Source organism: Pteronotus mesoamericanus, unplaced genomic scaffold (assembly GCF_021234165.1).
Source record: "Pteronotus mesoamericanus isolate MK-2021 breed Mesoamerican mustached bat unplaced genomic scaffold, CSHL_Meso_final contig_50, whole genome shotgun sequence".
NCBI classification, from domain to species: Eukaryota; Metazoa; Chordata; class Mammalia; order Chiroptera; family Mormoopidae; genus Pteronotus; species Pteronotus mesoamericanus.
Window position 1 is genome coordinate 21,505,876 of NW_026555186.1, and position 19,134 is coordinate 21,525,009.

General features: G+C 32.7%; 1 protein-coding gene across 1 annotated transcript in view; it reads right to left on the reverse strand.

Annotated features, from left to right (window-relative positions):
- Positions 1-526: 526 nt before the first annotated feature.
- The window catches only part of CENPK (centromere protein K), a 40,903-nt gene continuing 22,295 nt past the window's right edge, over positions 527-19,134 (reverse strand). The window contains exons 7-11 of the mRNA XM_054578232.1: positions 10,017-10,099; positions 9,825-9,923; positions 9,370-9,496; positions 3,459-3,512; positions 527-739 (exon numbers count right to left, since the gene is read on the reverse strand). Of these exons, the coding sequence (XP_054434207.1) occupies positions 581-739; positions 3,459-3,512; positions 9,370-9,496; positions 9,825-9,923; positions 10,017-10,099 (522 nt within the window). The 3' untranslated portion in view covers positions 527-580. The remainder of the gene's footprint in view (positions 740-3,458; positions 3,513-9,369; positions 9,497-9,824; positions 9,924-10,016; positions 10,100-19,134) is intronic.

Genomic DNA, 19,134 nt, shown 5'->3' on the forward strand with positions numbered 1-19,134 from the left:
CACTTGATATATAATACACATTAAAAGAGCTTTCTACTACTTTTATCTATTTTTTAATATTTCAGTTTTTAACAAATCTATAAATGAGGCAGTACACATGGAACACATTTACTAGGTGCTTTTAAATTATGCTTCTTTCTACACCAGATATTAAGTAAATTTTAAAACTGCCTCCATATTAAATGGTATTTCAATTATAATTTCTAAATTTAAAGGAGGTAAGCAGCAAACAGAACTCAAAATGCATTAAAGAAACTCACACATTTAAAAAAAATTAAGACATTAGCAATACCATAATTTAATAATTTTCCAAAAATTGCAAAAGTTAGATATATTAAATATTTTATAATGATTAAGTCTAGAATATCTTTATTTGCATCCTTCTTCATTCAGTTCAAAACACCAAAGGACCCATTTTGAAACGAATAGATGGCAGCATGTGTCACTTTAAGGATAAAAGGAATATGGACAATGTGCTTTGATTCACAAATAATGCTCTTTATCCAAGTAATACTCAGTGTTTCCATTATCCTTGAATGACAAGATTCTTTAAGTACTTTGTGAAAAAGAGACCACCCTTTTACTGATGGAAAGCTTCTAGTCTTATTCGAGTTGGATCTTCAGGGTGTCTCAAAGCGATCCCATTTCGCAGGAGCAGCTCAATGTAAGGTGGCCAAAAAGAATCACTAATTTTGACATATGGATCATGTGGAACATCAAATAATCTATTCATAAGAATCTAGGGAAAAAAAAAATCATTCAAAGTATACCTTACTTGGGAAAAAAATTGATACAGCTATAATAAAACATTAAAAGGTTTTTTTAACCAAAGAATGTTTTTATTTCTTTGAGTAATTGTTTATATCAGAATTTCTATGTATTAACTAACTTAACTGATTTTCTTTTTTAAAAGACTGCAAATATTAGTGAATAGAAAAAACTTTAAAATCAATCTTTACATCTTAACTTTGGAAACATTTCCTAAAAACTGATGAAAAACATTTATAATTCTCCCACTTCTCTTGAAGTTTATTTCTTTAGATTAGAAGTTTGGTTAGAAGTTCTTAACCCTACCCTAGGAAACTTAAACCAATTAAATACTCCACAAAATATGCATAAAGTTCAAAATACATACATGTTTTAATATTTGAAGGAAAAAGAAATCACTGACCCTGAGCTTCCCCACCCCAAAACCTCTATTCTTCTAATAAATCTTGAAAATAATTCTATAGTCATCACTTCCTTCAATTTCACCTTGAATATCTTTGATTTCTTCACTAAGGTGTTGAGGGGTTACAACCACAAACAGAAGCTTCGGGTATCTGTAGTAAGTTATATAGGCTAACATTTCCCAAATTGTATGCCACTGAATTGATCTTCCTAATGACGTTGTTAGTCTTGAAAAACAGGTAAAATAAGCTTGGGAAAGATGACTAATGTGCACTGAGAATCATCTGTCTTTGCCAGACACATTGGCATTAAGAAAGTTTTTTCAAGAAATGGATAATTGAAATACTATGAAATAGTTTAAAAAATGCTAAATGTATTATCAATTCAGGCCAAAGCTTTAATTTAAAGATTATTTTAAGGAACATGGAAAAAAAAGCATAATTTATACAAATATTAAGTAACATAGCAATAAAGTGAAACTATGAAGCTCTCATCTCAGCCACATTTCATAATAATATCAATTTCTCAATTCTTTAGAAAATTTATTTATTGATTTTAGAGAGAGAAAGGAAGAAAGAGAAACATCTATTTGTTGTTCCACTTATTTATAGTTTCAATGGTTGATTCTTTTGTGTACCCTGACCAGGGATAGAACCTACAACCTTGGCATATTGCGTTGATGATCTAACCAACACGACCAGGGCAGTATCTCAATTCTTGAAATAAAATTTTCATCTATCATTAACTTTAGCTATTTCAAATATACATTCTGGGGAAAAAAACTTTTGGTCTCATTCTTTTAGGTATGAAAAAGAACTACATTTTATTCCTATTTTAAAATAATTGCTTATTTTAATATCATTTAAAATCTTTCTTACTTTTCATATCTAATTCTAGTAGATGCCAGAAATAATTAAATGCTAAAAATTCAACTTTAAAATGAACATGTATATTGTTTCATTTTTTGCTAAATTGAAATGATTTTGTTATGGATAATATGAGTTGGAGACAAAAACATGGTTTCATTATCACTCTAAATTTAGATGGGATCTCATAGTATACTATTAAAAAAACTACACCTGCATTCCCCAGTTAATCACTGTCAATGTTTGCCACATATATCACAATTTTTTTTAAAGTTAGCAGTAGTTTCTTTGTTTCGGTAAACTGTAATAATTAGAAATATATTAAAAGATTCTAATGACAAATCTAATAAATATGTGTATTTTGCTTTCAAAGCAATAATATTCTATATTAAGATATCCTGAGGCACCAAAGCTACTTAGCTGGATAAAAATAGAAACTTCAGCATCTAATTCATAAAATTACAATGAAACAAGTTTAATAACACTCTTTCTCCTTCAACTTGCCAATGAATTTATAAACACACTAATTATTAAATATCTCACCCTTCATAGATTGTTTTATCTTCCTCTCTGCCCAATTTGCAATGGATTGTCATACCAAGATTTCTAAAGTATTTAACATATTTGGTAATTGGCTGAAGTTCAAAGACATTATTTTAAAAGATCAAAGATATTTGTAAAGAATGGTAAATGTTAAGCAGAAAGAGATATTTCTTTATCAATTCTATAATTGTTTGGAATTACCCAGTCCTCACATTATTAAAAAAAGAAAAGAGGCTAATGTTATTTAAGGAACAATTATGAATGGATTTGTGCAACTTTGTTAAAAGAATCCTTAAACTCACTTATGTATTTTCAGAAGAATTCAGTGTTGCCAACTACAGATACCATCAATGTAATAGCAGAGCATTTCATCGTGTAAACACTAAATAACATCACACACATTTTCAAAAGTAATAATGTTTGGGATAATGATTGAGAGTTAGGCTCTAATTAGATGTCATTTAAAAAAATGACAATATTCTGCCCTAACCAGTGTGGCTTGGTTGGGCATCATTCTGCAAAGCTAAAGGTCACCAGTTGATTTCAGTCAGCGCACATGCCTAGGTTGTAGGTTAGGGCCCTGGTGGGGGTGATGTGAGAGGCAATGGATCCATGTTTTTCTCCCTCTCTTTCTCTCTCCCTTCCCTCTCTCTAAAAAATAAATATTAAAAAATACTTTTAAAATTACAATATTCTTTCTAGTAATATACAGAAAACAAAAACTAATTTTATATTAAAGACAAATTAAGATAAATATAATAAAGATTGGTACATACTTTAAGAACTAAAGCAGTATTTTTTTTTAAGCCTATGTAAAAGTGTTCACAAATCAAAATTAAGAGATATCTTCAAGACAAAACAACTACACAAAACACTTACCTCTAATATTTCATGCAGTGTTATCAACTGTGTAGTTGATTCTTGAGTATTTTTCTTTGAGAAAAACATGAATAAAAAGAATTAACATTTCAATTCTGCTAATGGCAGAATATTAAACTGCTATTTGTTACAAAATTTAAAAAATTAATACTCTTTAATTGCAAAGGTACAACATATACTAAAACCAAACACTTATAATTAAGTGATTTGAAAAGAATTCTGAAAGTAAAATGACCTTCTTGTATTAAATAGTCAGCTTCACAAAAACAGTTAAAACAACCTCTAAGACAGTGAAATCTTTTGCAATTACCAGAAGATACAATTCAGACTATCTATCATATAAAATGGGTAAGTTATTACATACTCATATATAAAAGTCTAGTATTTGAATCTCCCAATCAAAAGGGATTCCAGACTGTAATTATACTGCATCAGGACAGAAAGCTTGCTTCCTGAGGGAGGCTTGTTCATCTTTCTACAGTTCTTGACAGTTCCTAATGTTACCTCAACACACTGGTTCTTTTATCCTTTAAATGACAAAAAATAAATCTTATTCCAGGTCCATGCAAGAGTTCCTCAAATATTTTAAGACAGCTACTATGAACCTGAAGTGTTCTCTGTATTAATCATCATTAGTTCTTTCAATTATTTTTCATAAGCCATAGACTTGTTGCCCTTCAGTATCATGGTTGTTCTTTGAATGTGGTCTAATGTGTCTTTTCTGTTTTTTCAATCCAGTTTCCACAATAATATAGGAATGATTCAAACGCCAAAGTTAAAAAAGAAGACTCATTTCCATACTTGTAGATGCTGGAATTCTATTCATTAAGTTTAAGATTGCATTAGATTTTCAACATCATTTCACCCTGCTGATCTCTATCTGAACAGACTATCTAAAATGCTAGTCTCTTTCCTACATCTAGATATGTCTCTTTAATTCTGTTAATATTTTAAAACCAAGAAAGATATCATCCTAAATATCATCCTGTCACTTTCTGGCCAGCCAAAAAATACAGTCCTATCATCTAATATATTCACTATCTGGTCCTCTTAGTGTATGGTATTTGCAAACTTTGATGACCAAGTCTTTTGCCTCTTAACCCAAATTATTGTTTAAAATTTTCAATAATATGAGGCTCTATGGGGAACTAGAAATTTCCTTCCAAATAATACTAATCCTAAATAGCATCTTTTGAGTTCAGACATTCAATTAATTGCAAAGTCACCAACAATATATGACAGCTAGTACTTTCCAGACACAGTCAAAGAATAACACGGAGTCCTTATAAAGTCACATGAAAATAGAAAACTATTGAAAGAGTAAAATAATCCTGACCAAAAAAAAAAAAACGTGATTCCTGAGTTAAAATAGTAAAGCTGGATCTCAAAATCTTATCTCTTATACTTTCCTGAAGGTAAATGAAAATGTGGTATCAAGCAGCATATGATTCACTAATGATAAAACCCCAAATACATATAAGGAATTGATAAATAAGAAGCATGGATTAAAATATGAAGGTTTCAGTCAATCCAAGAAAACACAGACGAAAATATAATGAAAGCAAACAAATAGAAAGTTTCAACATAAAGATTTCATAAACTGTAAGATATATAATAAAATTTCCATGAAATAAAGGTGACATAAATCTGCCCCTGGAAACAATATATCATCTTCAAAGCAAAACTACTAGTAAATGATCAATGTTGTAATATGTCCTATTCAATTATTGAAAGTCAACAATAAAGAATTCTTCAGGCAGAAATGCAAATTATAGTTTTGCATTATAGTTTTATAATGAGGTATCTCCTTACACCTATCTTCAGTGAATTTATCATCAATAAATCAACAAACAAGTGTTGGTGAGGATGTGAAGAAAAGGGAACCCTCATGCACTGTTGGTGGGAATGCAGATTGGGGCAGCCACTGTGGAAAACAGTATGAAGTTTCCTCAAAAAATTAAAAATGGAAAGGTCTTATGACCCAGCAATTCCACTTCTGGGTATACTTGTATACCCGAAGAAACCCAAAACACTAATACGAAAGAATATATGCATCCCATGTTCATTACAGTGTTAGGTACAATAGCCAAGATATGTAAACAACCTAAGTGTCCACCAACAGACAAATGGATAAAGAAGTGACTTGGCCATATAAAAGAATAAAATCTTAACATTACCTTGTAACTGAATAGTTACATTATGATATGACTTGGCCATATAAAAGAATACAATAAAATATGACTTGGCCATATAAAAGAATAAAATCTTAACATTTATAGCAACATGGATGAATCTAAAGGACATTGTGCTGAGTAAGGTAAGACAAAGAAAGATAAATGCCATATGATTTTACTTATATGTGGAATCTAAAAAACAAAATAAATGAACAAGCAGAACAGAAACAGACTCATGGATACAGACAACATTTTTACGGTCGCCAGATCTGAGAGGGGGTGGGAGCACTGGTGAAAAAGGTGAGGGGATTAAGAAGTACAAACTGGTAGTTACAAAATAGTCATGGCAATGTAAAGAATATAGTCAACAATACTGTGATAATTACGTACGGTGTCAAATGGGCACTAGATTTATTGGGTAACCAATTCATACATTATATAAATGTCTAATCACTGGGTTGTTCACCTGAAATTAATATAATAGTATATTATGTTAATATACTATTATATTATATAATTATACAATTATATAATTGTATAGTTTATATGCATTAGTGTATATAAACTATAACTAAAAATAATTTTAAAAAATATTGAAAAATTTTGAAAAAAATAAAACACCCAGGTATTCTTCTTGAGCAAATTATGTGTCAAGGAAACCCATCAAATTAAACAGTGGATTAAACTAAAATTTGAAAATGAATGGTAAAAAAGAATAATTACTGAATCCAATAAAATGTGGAATAAAGACTAAACATATACATAAATGACAGTATCAGAGGAATATAAATGCTATAAACCTGCCAAAGTAAAAATAAATAACACAAATTTGAATGAGAGTACTGGAGGAAGAATGTTAATTTGCTCTTCTTTCATAGCAAGGAGCCAGTAAACACTGCCTAAAGTTGAAAGATAAAATTAAGCAAAGTATTATAATCTTTCATAATCTTTTATAATTTATTAATATTAAGGATCTTTACAGAACTAAAATCATTTAAAGCAAAGAAATATTTATGAGTTCAAAAATGCAACTTCACTCATTTTTCTTCTATCAAATGTAGGTAAAATTACCTCTAATACTTATTTTACATTGGACGATATAAAATTACATTGATCCACCCATCCATCACTTCATTTATGTTTCTATACATGTATGGGTTTAGATGTATCAAGTGACATTCACCTAATGTTAATGATCTGATAGAAGGATTTTGGTTGATTGTTTCTTTCTTCTTTGTATACATCTTTGAATTATAAAGTCCACTGTTACGGTTTGAATTACATCCTCCAAAATTGAAGTCCTAACCAATGTGACTATATTGGAAGATAGAGTCTTTAAAGAGGTGATTAAGGGTAACTGTGGTCATAACAGTGGGACCCTAATCCAACTGCACTGGTGTCCGTATAAGTAACAATAGGAAGAGAGCAAAGAGCACTCTCCATACTCACACAGAGAACAAAGGCCATGTGAGGACATAGCAAGAAGGCAGTCATCCACAGCCAGGAAGTAAGTCGCAGCAGATGCCAACCCTGATGGCATCCTGTTCTTGGACTTCTAGCCTCCAGAACTCTGAGATAATAAATTTCTTTTGTTTAAATCACCTAGTCTGCAGTATTTTGTTATGGCAGCTTGAGCTGACTAATACATCCAGTATTGTGTCCAACATTATTGCTTGACTGAAAAAGTAACCTATTAACCTGTGATGTGCATCAATAGTTCACATATTTCTATTAAAAAAGTGAGCTTATCAAACACTACTTAATGAACTCATGACTTCTGATAATCAATGTTTCCTTTCCAAAATGCCTCAAACTTCTGGTTCTATTAGTGAAGAAGGTTAATAGGTTTTTAACAAGTTGAATAAAAGGGAGACAGGGATCAGAAAATAAGTAAGTCACTGAAGCATTGTTATCATTAGGTAAAGAATCATGAAGTTAACGTAATGGTTAACAGAAGGCTGTCAACAATTCAGAAATAAATTAGGGGCATAAGAAACAATGGAGAGTAGAATGGGAGACACAGTCCATAACAAATGTAAAGCCTACTGTAGTTACAAATAAGAAAGGGAAGAATTTAAAAAACACAGATTATGAGAAAACTAAGAGAACTTTTTCCCTTTTCCTAGTATACATGCAGTCATTCATATGAAATTAGGAAGTACTATAACAGACATGCAAGATAGTAAAGATATAATGATGAATTAAACACATCAAGCACCTCACAACACATGCTATGCAGACAGTGAGATAGACATAAATGATTAATACAAAATTATGTGATAAATGCTAATAAACTTAATTCAACGCTTTGTATAAAAGACGATGTTTGAGTTGCCATAAGTAGGAATTCGCTATCTCACCAGATAGGAAACATTTTGTAAGCAGAGAAAAGACAATGTATATGGCACAAAAGTGCCAGGTCATTGCATATTTGCTAGAACACTAGTGGTATGGTTAAACAGACTCATCAAGGAGACGACGGATAAAGAATGCTTGGAAAGGAGGCTAAAGAGACAATCCAGAATATACAATTTATTACTCTAAAGACGTTACAGATTTCATCCTGTAGGAAACCATCAAGTTTTATGTTGAGTCCTGACTGGTGTGGCTCAGCAGATTGAGCACCGGCCTGCAAACAAAAGGGTCGCCAGTTCGATTTCCAGTCAGGGCACATGCCTAGGTTGCAGGCCAGGCCCCCAGTAAGGGGCATGTGAGAGGCAACCACACATTGATACTTCTCTTCCTCTCTCCTTTCCCCTCTCTCTAAAAATAAATAAATAAAATCTTTTAAAAAATAAATAAAGTTCTTTGGATTTAAAAAAAAGTTTCCATGTTGAAAATGATTCAACTATATATTTTTAGAAAGATCATTCTGGTGGCAGTTTCAATGCCTACTACAATTGGACAGGTTTTTTTTTGTTTCATACAATATACTGTTTTTAAAGAAGAAATTAAAGTGGTTGTTCCCAATTTTCTGTCACCCAATGAAATATTTCTTTGCTTTTGTAGAAGAGGTTATTTCCTTCTTAATTACTATTAAAATAGTCAATAATTTACATTAACAGATTTTAAACAATTCTTCCGATCTTAAAGGTTATATGTGTTCATGGAAAATATGAAAAATAGTAAAAATGAAAATATATCTCTCTTACAATCCTAGCCCCTAGACATAGGGACTATTATATCTTCTGATATAAATTAGACTAACACGACTTAATCACCTGTGTTTTATCCATTTAACAATAAATTGTGATCATTTCATTAACTCCTTTGATAGTGTCCAATACATTTTTAAAGATGCACTTTCCCATATAATATGGATACAATATCAAAAAATACATTTAGCCCTGGCTGGTGTGGCTTAGTGGATTGAGTGCTGGCCTGCAAACCAAGGGGTCACTGGTTCCATTTCCAGTCAGGGCACAGGCCTGGGTTGCAGGCCAGGTCCCCAGTGGGGGGTGTGTGAGAGGCAACCACACATTGATGTTTCTCTACCTGTCTTTTTCCCTCTCTTCTCCTCTAAAAATAAATAAATAAAATCTTAAAAAAAATACATTGAACTCATCCTGTATTAATGAACAAGGCTGCCTCTAATTTTTCAATAAATATTTTAATGTGATGAGGTACTATTTCTCTACATGCATTTATGTGTGTGTATCTTTGATATTTATAACATACAAAAATATATCAACAATTTCATATATGTATATCTATATGATGTCTTCTTTAGAACTTACCTTTTTCTTTTTAACATTTCTATCAGGCAGAGGAAAGTGGTCTTCTAGAAACTCACTCAAGGTAACCAATAGTTTCTCCTTATATTCTTTTATAGCATGTAGTTTAGTTTTCAGTTCATTAAAGATTCTAATAAATTTCAAAAAAAATTAAGAGAAATATTTCACTGATAAAATACATAAGTGTATATAAGTGGTTTCATAAGGTTGATCAAGAACTCTGTGCAAATTTTATTTGCTCAAACCAAATATAACTAGTTTTATGAATGTAATATTCTCTATTTAATAATACATATAGAAACTAAAGTCAAGTCATTCATAAAAGATTATGTAACAGACAGCAAAAGTTAGAATAAGACTCAAAATTTTCTGGTAAAATTTATCTTTTTTCAGGATCTCATGTAGAAAAAAAAATTATTTTCTCCTAGTTTAAAAAACCTAGAACATGAAAATAATACCTTGATTCAGAAACTGTCATGATCTGATGTTTCAATTCATTATGCAGCACAATAAGAGATTCAAGTATCTGCTGCTGTTCATCCAACCATAGCTGCTCCCTTTCAACAGAGAAAAATAAAACAGTAGCCAAATAAAGCATCAATGTCAATTCGACATATCAATAACTAATGGTAATTGTAATGTAAATATACCTTTCCAAGTCTTCCTTTAACTTTTCATTCTTTGATTGAATAGTAGATAGTACCAATTCAAGATCATGTCTCAATTTTTGGAACTAGAACAAAATAATTCATATTAATTGCTTGGTCTTTAATCCTATAAATAGCTATATTTCTGAATGATAGTAAAATTTATATATAATTCTAACATTTATATTCAGAATTCAGCAGCAAGAAAGCTGAGAAGAAAGTCTTTGAAACGAAAATATACAGCAGGTGCTAAGTTCTCTAAAATATGCCATTGTTAAATTAAAAAATATAAGATAGCCCGGCTATCTTATTTTATATTTTCAATATAAAAAATATAAGATGGCTCAATTGGTTGGAGTATCACCTCGAAAGGTTGAGGGTTTGATTCCTAGTCAGGGCACATACCTAGCTTGTGTGTTTGATCCCTGAACTAGGTACACACAATCCCCAGTCTGGGCACATTCAGTCTCTGGTCTGGGTGCGTATGGGAGGCAACCAATAGATGCTTCCCTCTTGCATCAATATTTCTCTCTTTCCCTTCCTATTTCCCTTTCTCTCTCTTTCAAAGAATTTATAGGTACGACCCATGGACATGAACTAAGAGCCGGGGGGACTGCTGGAGGGAATGGGGGTGCTGGGCAGAGGGAGATAAAGGAGAAAAAAATGGGACAACTGTAATAGCATAATCAATAAAATATACTTTTAAAAAAGCAATGTAAAAATGTCCTCAGGTGAGGATTAAAAAAAAATTTTTTTAAAACATGTAAGATGGAGTTTTTGAACAATACATTTTAATTTCATATTGAAAGGCAATTTAATGGTGAGTTTTCAGTAACCAGGTAAATTAGATATCTTTCTAAGGAGACTGTACAAAAACAAACACAAATGAGTATCATTCATTCAATAAATCTTTATCAATCAGTTATTGACTACCAGGTACTGTGGAAGGAGTCAGGGATGCAAAGGTGAACAGAACAAAGAGGGGAATCCAGACAAACAAATATGTAATTCCAGTGAGCAGTAAGTTCCATGACAAAAAATAAACAAAAAAATCAAACTAAGAATACAGAAAGTCAGAACAGGTATGTATGTATAATATGTAGTATGATATGGAAAGATCACTCTATGATTAGGTTAACAGTTTAGCAGCAAAGAAAGAAGACAAAAGAGAAGCTATGTCATTTATCTAGCAAAACAATGTTCCAGAGACAGAAAGAATTTTAATTACATAGGCTCTGAGGCTGGAATGTGCTTGACGTATTTGAGAAAATGAGATATGACAGTGTGGCAGTAGGAAGTTACAATGAAATCTGGATTTTTTTCTATTATCCTTTTGTTTTTAAAACACATGAGCTAGTGTTGAATTCTCCCAATGTCAAGGGTTACCATTAGCTTTTTCTAACTGTAAATCAGTGACAATACAAAATATACTTTATAAATGCTAGAGCAATTACACACAAAAAATTGAGATGTAACTAATAAGCGAATAGTGTAAATACAATGGGTTTATTTTTAATATACATAATTAATCCATGAAAATGGGAAGAGAAGAAAGCAGGAATGGAGAAAAGGTAAGACAAATAGGAAAGAAAAATCAAGTAAATACATTTCAATGCAACTATATTGATATTACATTAAATATGATCTAACAATGGAATTGAAAATCAATCATAGAAATGTACCTGTAAAAATTTGTAAATAATTGGATACTAAAAACAGACTTCTACATAATCCATGGGTTAAAGATGCAATCAATAGAAAAATAATTACAAGCTGCCTTAAAATAAAAACAAAATAAAAATTTCTGGGATGAAGCAAAAGCAGTTCTCATATGAGAATAAATCACTAAGTCTCTATTAGAAAAAAGACAGCTCTCAAATTAATGCCCTTAAAGGGCAAATAAAACCAAAATTAATTGGAAAAAAATAATGATTAATAACATAAACCAATGAAATAGGAGAGCAAAAAGAAAAATAGAAAATAAAAATCAATGAAACCCAAAGCTGCTTTTTTGAGGTCAATAAAATTATTCAGACTAATTACGGGAGAAAAAAAGGGACACAAATTAAAAAAGGTAACATTATTCAAACATGAAAATGGTAATGAGAGAATGCGATGAACAATTTATGTCAATAAATTTGACAAATTAGATGCAATGGACAAACTCTTTGAAGACATGAACTACCACACTTATTCAGAGAAGACCTGACTAGCAGTAAAGACACTGAATTTATAGTTAAAAATTTCCACACAAAGAAAACTCCAGGTCCAGATGACTTTACCTAAAATTCTAACAAACATCCAAGGAATAATACTAATTCTCTTAAAAACTCTTTAGAAGAGAGAATACTTCTCAATTTCTATGAAGCTAGTATTGCAAAGATGTCAAGAGAAAACTATAGACCAATCTCTCTCATGAACACAAATGCAAAAATCTTAATAAAATTTTAGCCAATTAAATCTTTCAATTAATAAAAATGATTACTATATTACAGCAAAGTGGAAGTTATTCCAGTTAAACAACCAAAATCAATTTTTAAAAAATCAATGTAATTTACCTATAAACAGAACAAAAAAAAATTAGTTCTTAATAAATTCAAAGTGACAAAATTGTGTCAATTGTGATTTTAAAAAAGACTACATAAAATTTAACAGAAGGTAATTTCCTCAACTTAATTAAGGGCATCAATGAAAAACCTACTGCTAAAATCACACTCAATAGTGAAAGAGTGAATGCTATCTGCTCAGATCAGGAACAAAGCAAAAATGTTGATTCTCATCACTGTTATTCAATATATTACTAAATGTTCGAGGGCAGTATAATAAATTGAGAAAAAGATATAAAATACATTCAGGTAGAAATGAATAAGTAAAACTGCCTTTGATGTCAGATGACATGACTAGCTACAAAGAAAATCATATACCATATAGAAAAAAGCGACTAGAATAAAGACGTTTATCATGCTTCCTAGGTGCAGGATGAATAGATACTATTCATCCTATCAATAGGGTGATAGGATTTATCCTATTGATAGGATGAATAGATACTATTAATTGCATTTGTATGTACTAGGAATAAATAACTGGAAATTGGAATTTTAAAAAAGAATATTATTTTAATAGCATCAAAAATATGAAATACAAAAGAAATGATTTGAAAAAATATATAAAAGATTCCCACACTTTGATTACAATTTTTGAACTCTTTTTTAAAAATCATGAATTAGCCCTGGCCAGGTAGCTCAGTTGGTTAGAGCATCATCTGGATACACCAAGGTTGCAAGTTTGATCCTCAGTCAGGGCACATACAAGAATCAACCAGTGAATGCACAAATAAGTGGAACAACAAAATTGATGTTTCTCTCTCTCTTCCTCCTCCTTTCTCTGAAATGAGTAATTAATTCTTTTGCAGAAAAAATGTGAATTAATATTAAATTTTGTTACTTTTTCTGTGTGAATTCATTGAGATGATAAAGTTTTTTTTCTTTTTTAGCATGCTGATATAGTGAAGTACAAAATATTGGTGAGATAAATTTTTAAAATACCAAATAAAGACCTAAATCAATACAAAGATCATACAGTGGCCACGGATCTGAATTGACACTTAGTATGTCAGTTCTCCTCATAAACTATAGATTCAGGACAATCTCAATAATATTCCAGTTAGCTTTTTTATGGCATAGATGACAAGCCAACTTTTATATATAAATTTATATAAAAATATAAAATAATTTTAGTACAAACAACAAAGTTAGGTAACTCATACTTCTTAACTTCAAGACTTATTATAAAACTTCAGTAAATAAAACAATGTGGTATTGGAGTAAGACAGAAACAAAGAACTGAGGAATTGGAACAGCCAAAGCACAGAATGGAAAACAAATGAAGAGCCTAGAAATAGATCCACCCATATATAGTTAATTAATTTTCGGTAAACGTGCAAAGGCAATCCAAAACAGAAAGATAGATCTTTCAACAATTTGTGTTGGAACAGTTCATAGCTATATGCCAAAAAAAAGAATATTAATAACTCATTTCATAATTATTTAAAAAATGGATCATAGATATAAATGTGCAACCTAACACTTAAAATTTCTGAAAGACATGCAAGAAACACTGTGACCTTAAAGTTGGAAAAATATTTCCCATATTTGAGCAAACACTTTTAAGACAACTTGATAAAACAGAATTAATCAAATTAGGAGCTTATGTTCTTCAAAAGACACTGTTAAGAGAATAAAAAGACAAGTTGTTAAGGAAAAGGTTAACTCAGCAGGCAGAGGTTGTACAAACTCCGCACATTACCAAGAAAGGCCTGTCTTTAGGAATGTTCCCTGATGGATTCCTGGAAGAAAAGCTATGAGACCTTGGAATATTCTGCACAATAAGAATATTTGCGTGTGTCTGGACCGGAGCCTTGGGCCAGTTGGCAGTGTACTAATTGGAGAGATTATTCTAACTGTATGATTCTTGGTGAATGCACTTTTGCTCTGAGGCCTGGATTATGAGTAGTTGAAGTCAGTCAAAGGGGCTCTGCATGTATACTGACCGATTCCTGATAAAATCCATGGATAACAGGCTCAAATGAAATTCCCTGTTTGACCATACTTTGCCCATGTTGTCACACACAGTTGCAGGGAGAATTAAACATATCCACTGGGAATGGGCTGCTATAAGCTTGTCCTATGTACCTTTTGCCTTTGCTCACTTTAATCTGTGTCCTCTCATTATAATAAACCAAAACCACGAGTATAACAGCTCTTCTGAGTCCTGTGAGCCTACCTGTGAATCATGGAACTTAAAGAGTGGTCTTAAAGAAAACCCTCACACATTTGGCATCAGAAGTGGGATTTGTGGTCAGAGGAATGGAATCCTTAGAGGTCCCCTTGGTTTCTCCCCTTGAAGTTTCAACAATTTGAACACCTATAATTCAACAAAGGATTCTGTGCTCAGTGCACAAACGTGTCTGAGAGATCCGTACATTGAAACAACCAAAGGTGGGCAAGTGGAAGCAACCGGGGGAGGTGAAAAGGGAAAAGAGCTGAGATGGTGTCAGGAACGCAGCCTGGATCTCACAGTGGGTCTCAGTCTAAGGTGGGGAGGAATCAGGTTTCCACTGGCACTCCCTTCAGCTGGGAGGAACAGAGAACCCAATGATCTGAGCAGGGACGTCACAGTAGTCTGGCAACTGGCATTCCAGACAGAGAAACAAAGACAGAGCCTGGCTGCTGCTCCTCACCCTTCCAGAGCTAGCAGCGAGGTCCAGAAGAAGCTATAGCAGTGAGTGTTGGGTTGCAGAGCACATTATCTGCAAACCTAAGAGCTGGTAGTACAGAAACATTTTTTCCTTGAGTGACAGGAACACTCTGCAACTAACCCCAGGGTTGGGTGGAGACACAGAAGGGAGGCAGCTGAAGTGTGCCAGTTACCATTACTGGGAGAACAAAGCAACAAAGACAGCAGCCAGCTTCTCTCACTTTAGCCCACCCATAAACATGGTGGCTGCATCTAGCTGTAGGGGATAGCACTGAGATTTCACAGAGTTAGAACCCCATTGTTCACCATGTTGCCCTGCGAGGTTGGGCCACTGAGACCAAGGGAACCTGAACATAGGGCAGATGTCTACCTTCCCAGGGAACATAGGACATTTCCACCACCCCGCAGAGATGTGAGGTCAGAGCAGTATAAGAGAACCAAAAAACTTGCACTTCAGCGCCACCTATTAGAAAACAATAGAAAGACTTCTAATCAATCTACTAGAGAAGTGGCACTCACAGTACAGACGCCTAGACAGAGAAGGAATCCAGCAAGTACCATGAATAACCAAGGCAACAGGGCAGCTCAAAAATAAAAAAAAAATCTCCAGAAAATAGATATGGACCCTGACCAGGTACCTCAGTTGTTTGGCGCATGATCCAGTACACCAAAAGGCTGCGGGCTTGATCCCAGTCAGGGCACATGCCTGGGTTACCAGTTCGATCCCTGGTAGCAGAATGTATGGAGGCAAACAATTGATGTTTATATCTCATCTCTCTCTTTCTCCCTCCCTCATCCTTCCTCTCTCTCTCTCAAATCAATAAAAAACTTCCTCGGGAGTGGATTAAAAGAAAAAAAACTTAAAGACATGAAACTATGTAATTTAAATAACAAAATTCAAGATAGCAGTTCTGAAAAAACTCTTTGAGTTCCAAGAAAACACAGACTGGCAGTTTAATAAACTCAGGAATAAAATAAAAAATCAATGAACAAAATGAGTACTTTACAAAGAGACTGAAACTAAAAAAAGAACCAAGTAGAAATTCTGGAGATAAATACCTTAATTAAAGATATTATGAAGGAACTAGCAAGCTTAGGAAATAGAGTTGGCCAGATGGAGAAAATAATTAGTGATACTGAAAACAGAAATGCAGAGGGGAGAACGGAGACTTGAGCATAAAAAACAAAAATGAAAGTACTCTATAAGTACTCTGACTCCATCAGAAAGAGCAATATAAGAATAATAGGCATACCAGAATAAGAAGAAAGGGAAAGGGAACGGAGAGCCTATTCAAAGAAACAGATGACAAGAACTTCCCAAACTTATGGGAAGAGCTAGATGCTCAATCCAAGAAACAAACAGAACACATAATTAATCCAAAAAGGCCTTTTCCAAAACACATTTTATTAAACAGCCAAAAATTAACAACAAAGAAAGAATTGTCAATACAGTCAGGGAAAATAAGATAGTAACCTATAAAGGAAAGCCCATTAGTTTATCATCAGACTTCTCAGCTGAAATTCTATAGGTTAGGAGAGAGTGGAGCCATATATTTAAACTCCTGAAAGAAAGAAATTACCAGCCAATAATATATCCAGCAAAGTTATCCTTTACATATGAAGGAGAAAAAGGCTTTCCTAGATATACAGAAGCTGAAGGTATTTACTACCATAAGACATCCATGCAGAAATACTCAGAGGGGTTATTTTACCTGAAACAAAAAACAACAGGTCACAAAGCTATGAGTAAGATCACAAATACGCAGACAGAAGCAGGGTATTACAACCCTCTTTTAGAACACGGTACTATATGCTTAAGTATCACATAAAAGTTAAAGGAGGTAATAACATTTTAAAAGAGGAAGGTGACTGCCCTGGTTGGTGTGGCCCAGTGGATTAAGTGCTGGCCTGTGAACCAAAAGGTCACTGGTTCCATTCCCAGTAAGGGCACATGTCTGGGTTGCGGGCCAAATCCTCACTTGGAGGCGTGTGAGAGGCAACCAATCAATGTATCTCTCACACATTAACGTTTCTCCCCCTCTCTTTCTCTTTTCCCCTCTCTCTAAAAATAAATAAAATCTTTAAAAAAACAGGAAGGAAACAATAGCTGCAATTCAGAAATAAATTCACAGCATAAATAGGGATAATTTGCAACAACAAAAACATAAAAAGGGAGTAGGTAAAGGTCTGAATTTGCAAAGAGGAATGACGTTTAGATGCATTCAGAAGAAAAAGGACTACTATACATATGAAACTTTCTTTTGCAAAAACCTAATGGTAACCATACCCAAAAAAACCCATATCAAGTTTAAAAAAAGGAGAAAGAGAGGAAAGAAGTATGGATACCACTAAACAAAAAACAACTGATAGAAACACAAAGGAAAATAACCAAAAAAAATGACTATAGAAAATCCTCATACATCTACGATTACCCTGAATGTAAATGGACTGAATCCACCAATAAGAAGGCACAGGGTGGCAGACTGAATTAAAAAAAAACAAAACCCAACCATATGCTGTCTTCAGGAGACACATCTAAGCTGCAAAGACAAATATAGACTCAAAATGAAAGGGTATAAAATGATTCTCCAAGAAAATGGCATCCGCAGAAAAGCAGATACAGTCATACTTCTGACAAAATAGATTTCAAGATAAAAAAAGGTAATAAAAGATAAGGATGGAAATTTTAAAATGATAAAGGAGACAGTACATCAAGAAGACATAACGTTTCTCAATATATACACACCCAGTCAGGGAGTACTGAAATATATAAAGCAACTACTAACAGAACGAAAGGGAGAAACTGAAAAACAAAAAACAAACAACAAAACAAAACATACAGAGTAGGGGATCTACATACATATCCCATTGACAGCTATAGAAAGATCATCCCAACAGAAAATCTGTAAAGAAATATCAGCCTTCATTGAACACGTTAGACCAAAGGTATGTAATTGGCATTTACTGAGCCCTTTACCTGAGAACACCAGATTGTAGATTATTCTCTAGTGCACATGGAATATTCTCAAGGATAGACCGTATGTTAGGACACAAAATAAGCCTCAACTAATTTAAGACTGATATCATACCAAGCATATTCTCCAACTCTAATGCTTTGAAATTAGAAATCAAATTCAAAAAAGCAAAAAAAAAAAAAAAAACCCCACAAATACGTGGAGATTAAACATGCTACTAAAAAATGACTGAGTCAAAAAAGAAGTAAAAGGTGAAATCAAGAGACATATGAGAATGACAATACAACATACCAAAACTTTTGGGATTCAGTGGAGGTAGTAATAAGAGGGAAGTTTATACCATTACATGCCTCTCTTGAGAAAAAAGAAAAATCCTAAGTATACAACCTAACATTATATCTTAAAAACCTAGAAAAAGAAGAACAAAAGCAACCCAAAGTCAGCAGAAGGAAATAATAAAAGAACAGAGGTAAATGAAATAGAGAACAAAAAGATTTTACATATAACTAACAATACAGAGTTGGTTCACTGAAAAAATTAATAAACTTGACAAACCTGACTAAACTCATTAAGGAAAAAAAGAGAAAAGATGCAAATAAATTCAGAAATGAATGAGAAGTTATCACAGACATCACATAAATACAAAGGATCCTACAAGAATACTATGAAAGACTGTATGCTACCAAATTCAATAACCTAGAAGAAACGGGTAAGTTCCTACGAACATTTAACTTTCCCAGACTCAATTGTGAAGAACTGGAAAATCAAAAATCACTAATCAACAGGAAATTCAAAAAACCATCCAAAACCTCCCAATAAGTAAAAATCCAGGACCAGGTGGCTTCACTAGTAAATTCTAACAAACATTCAAAGAAGATTTGTAACCTAAC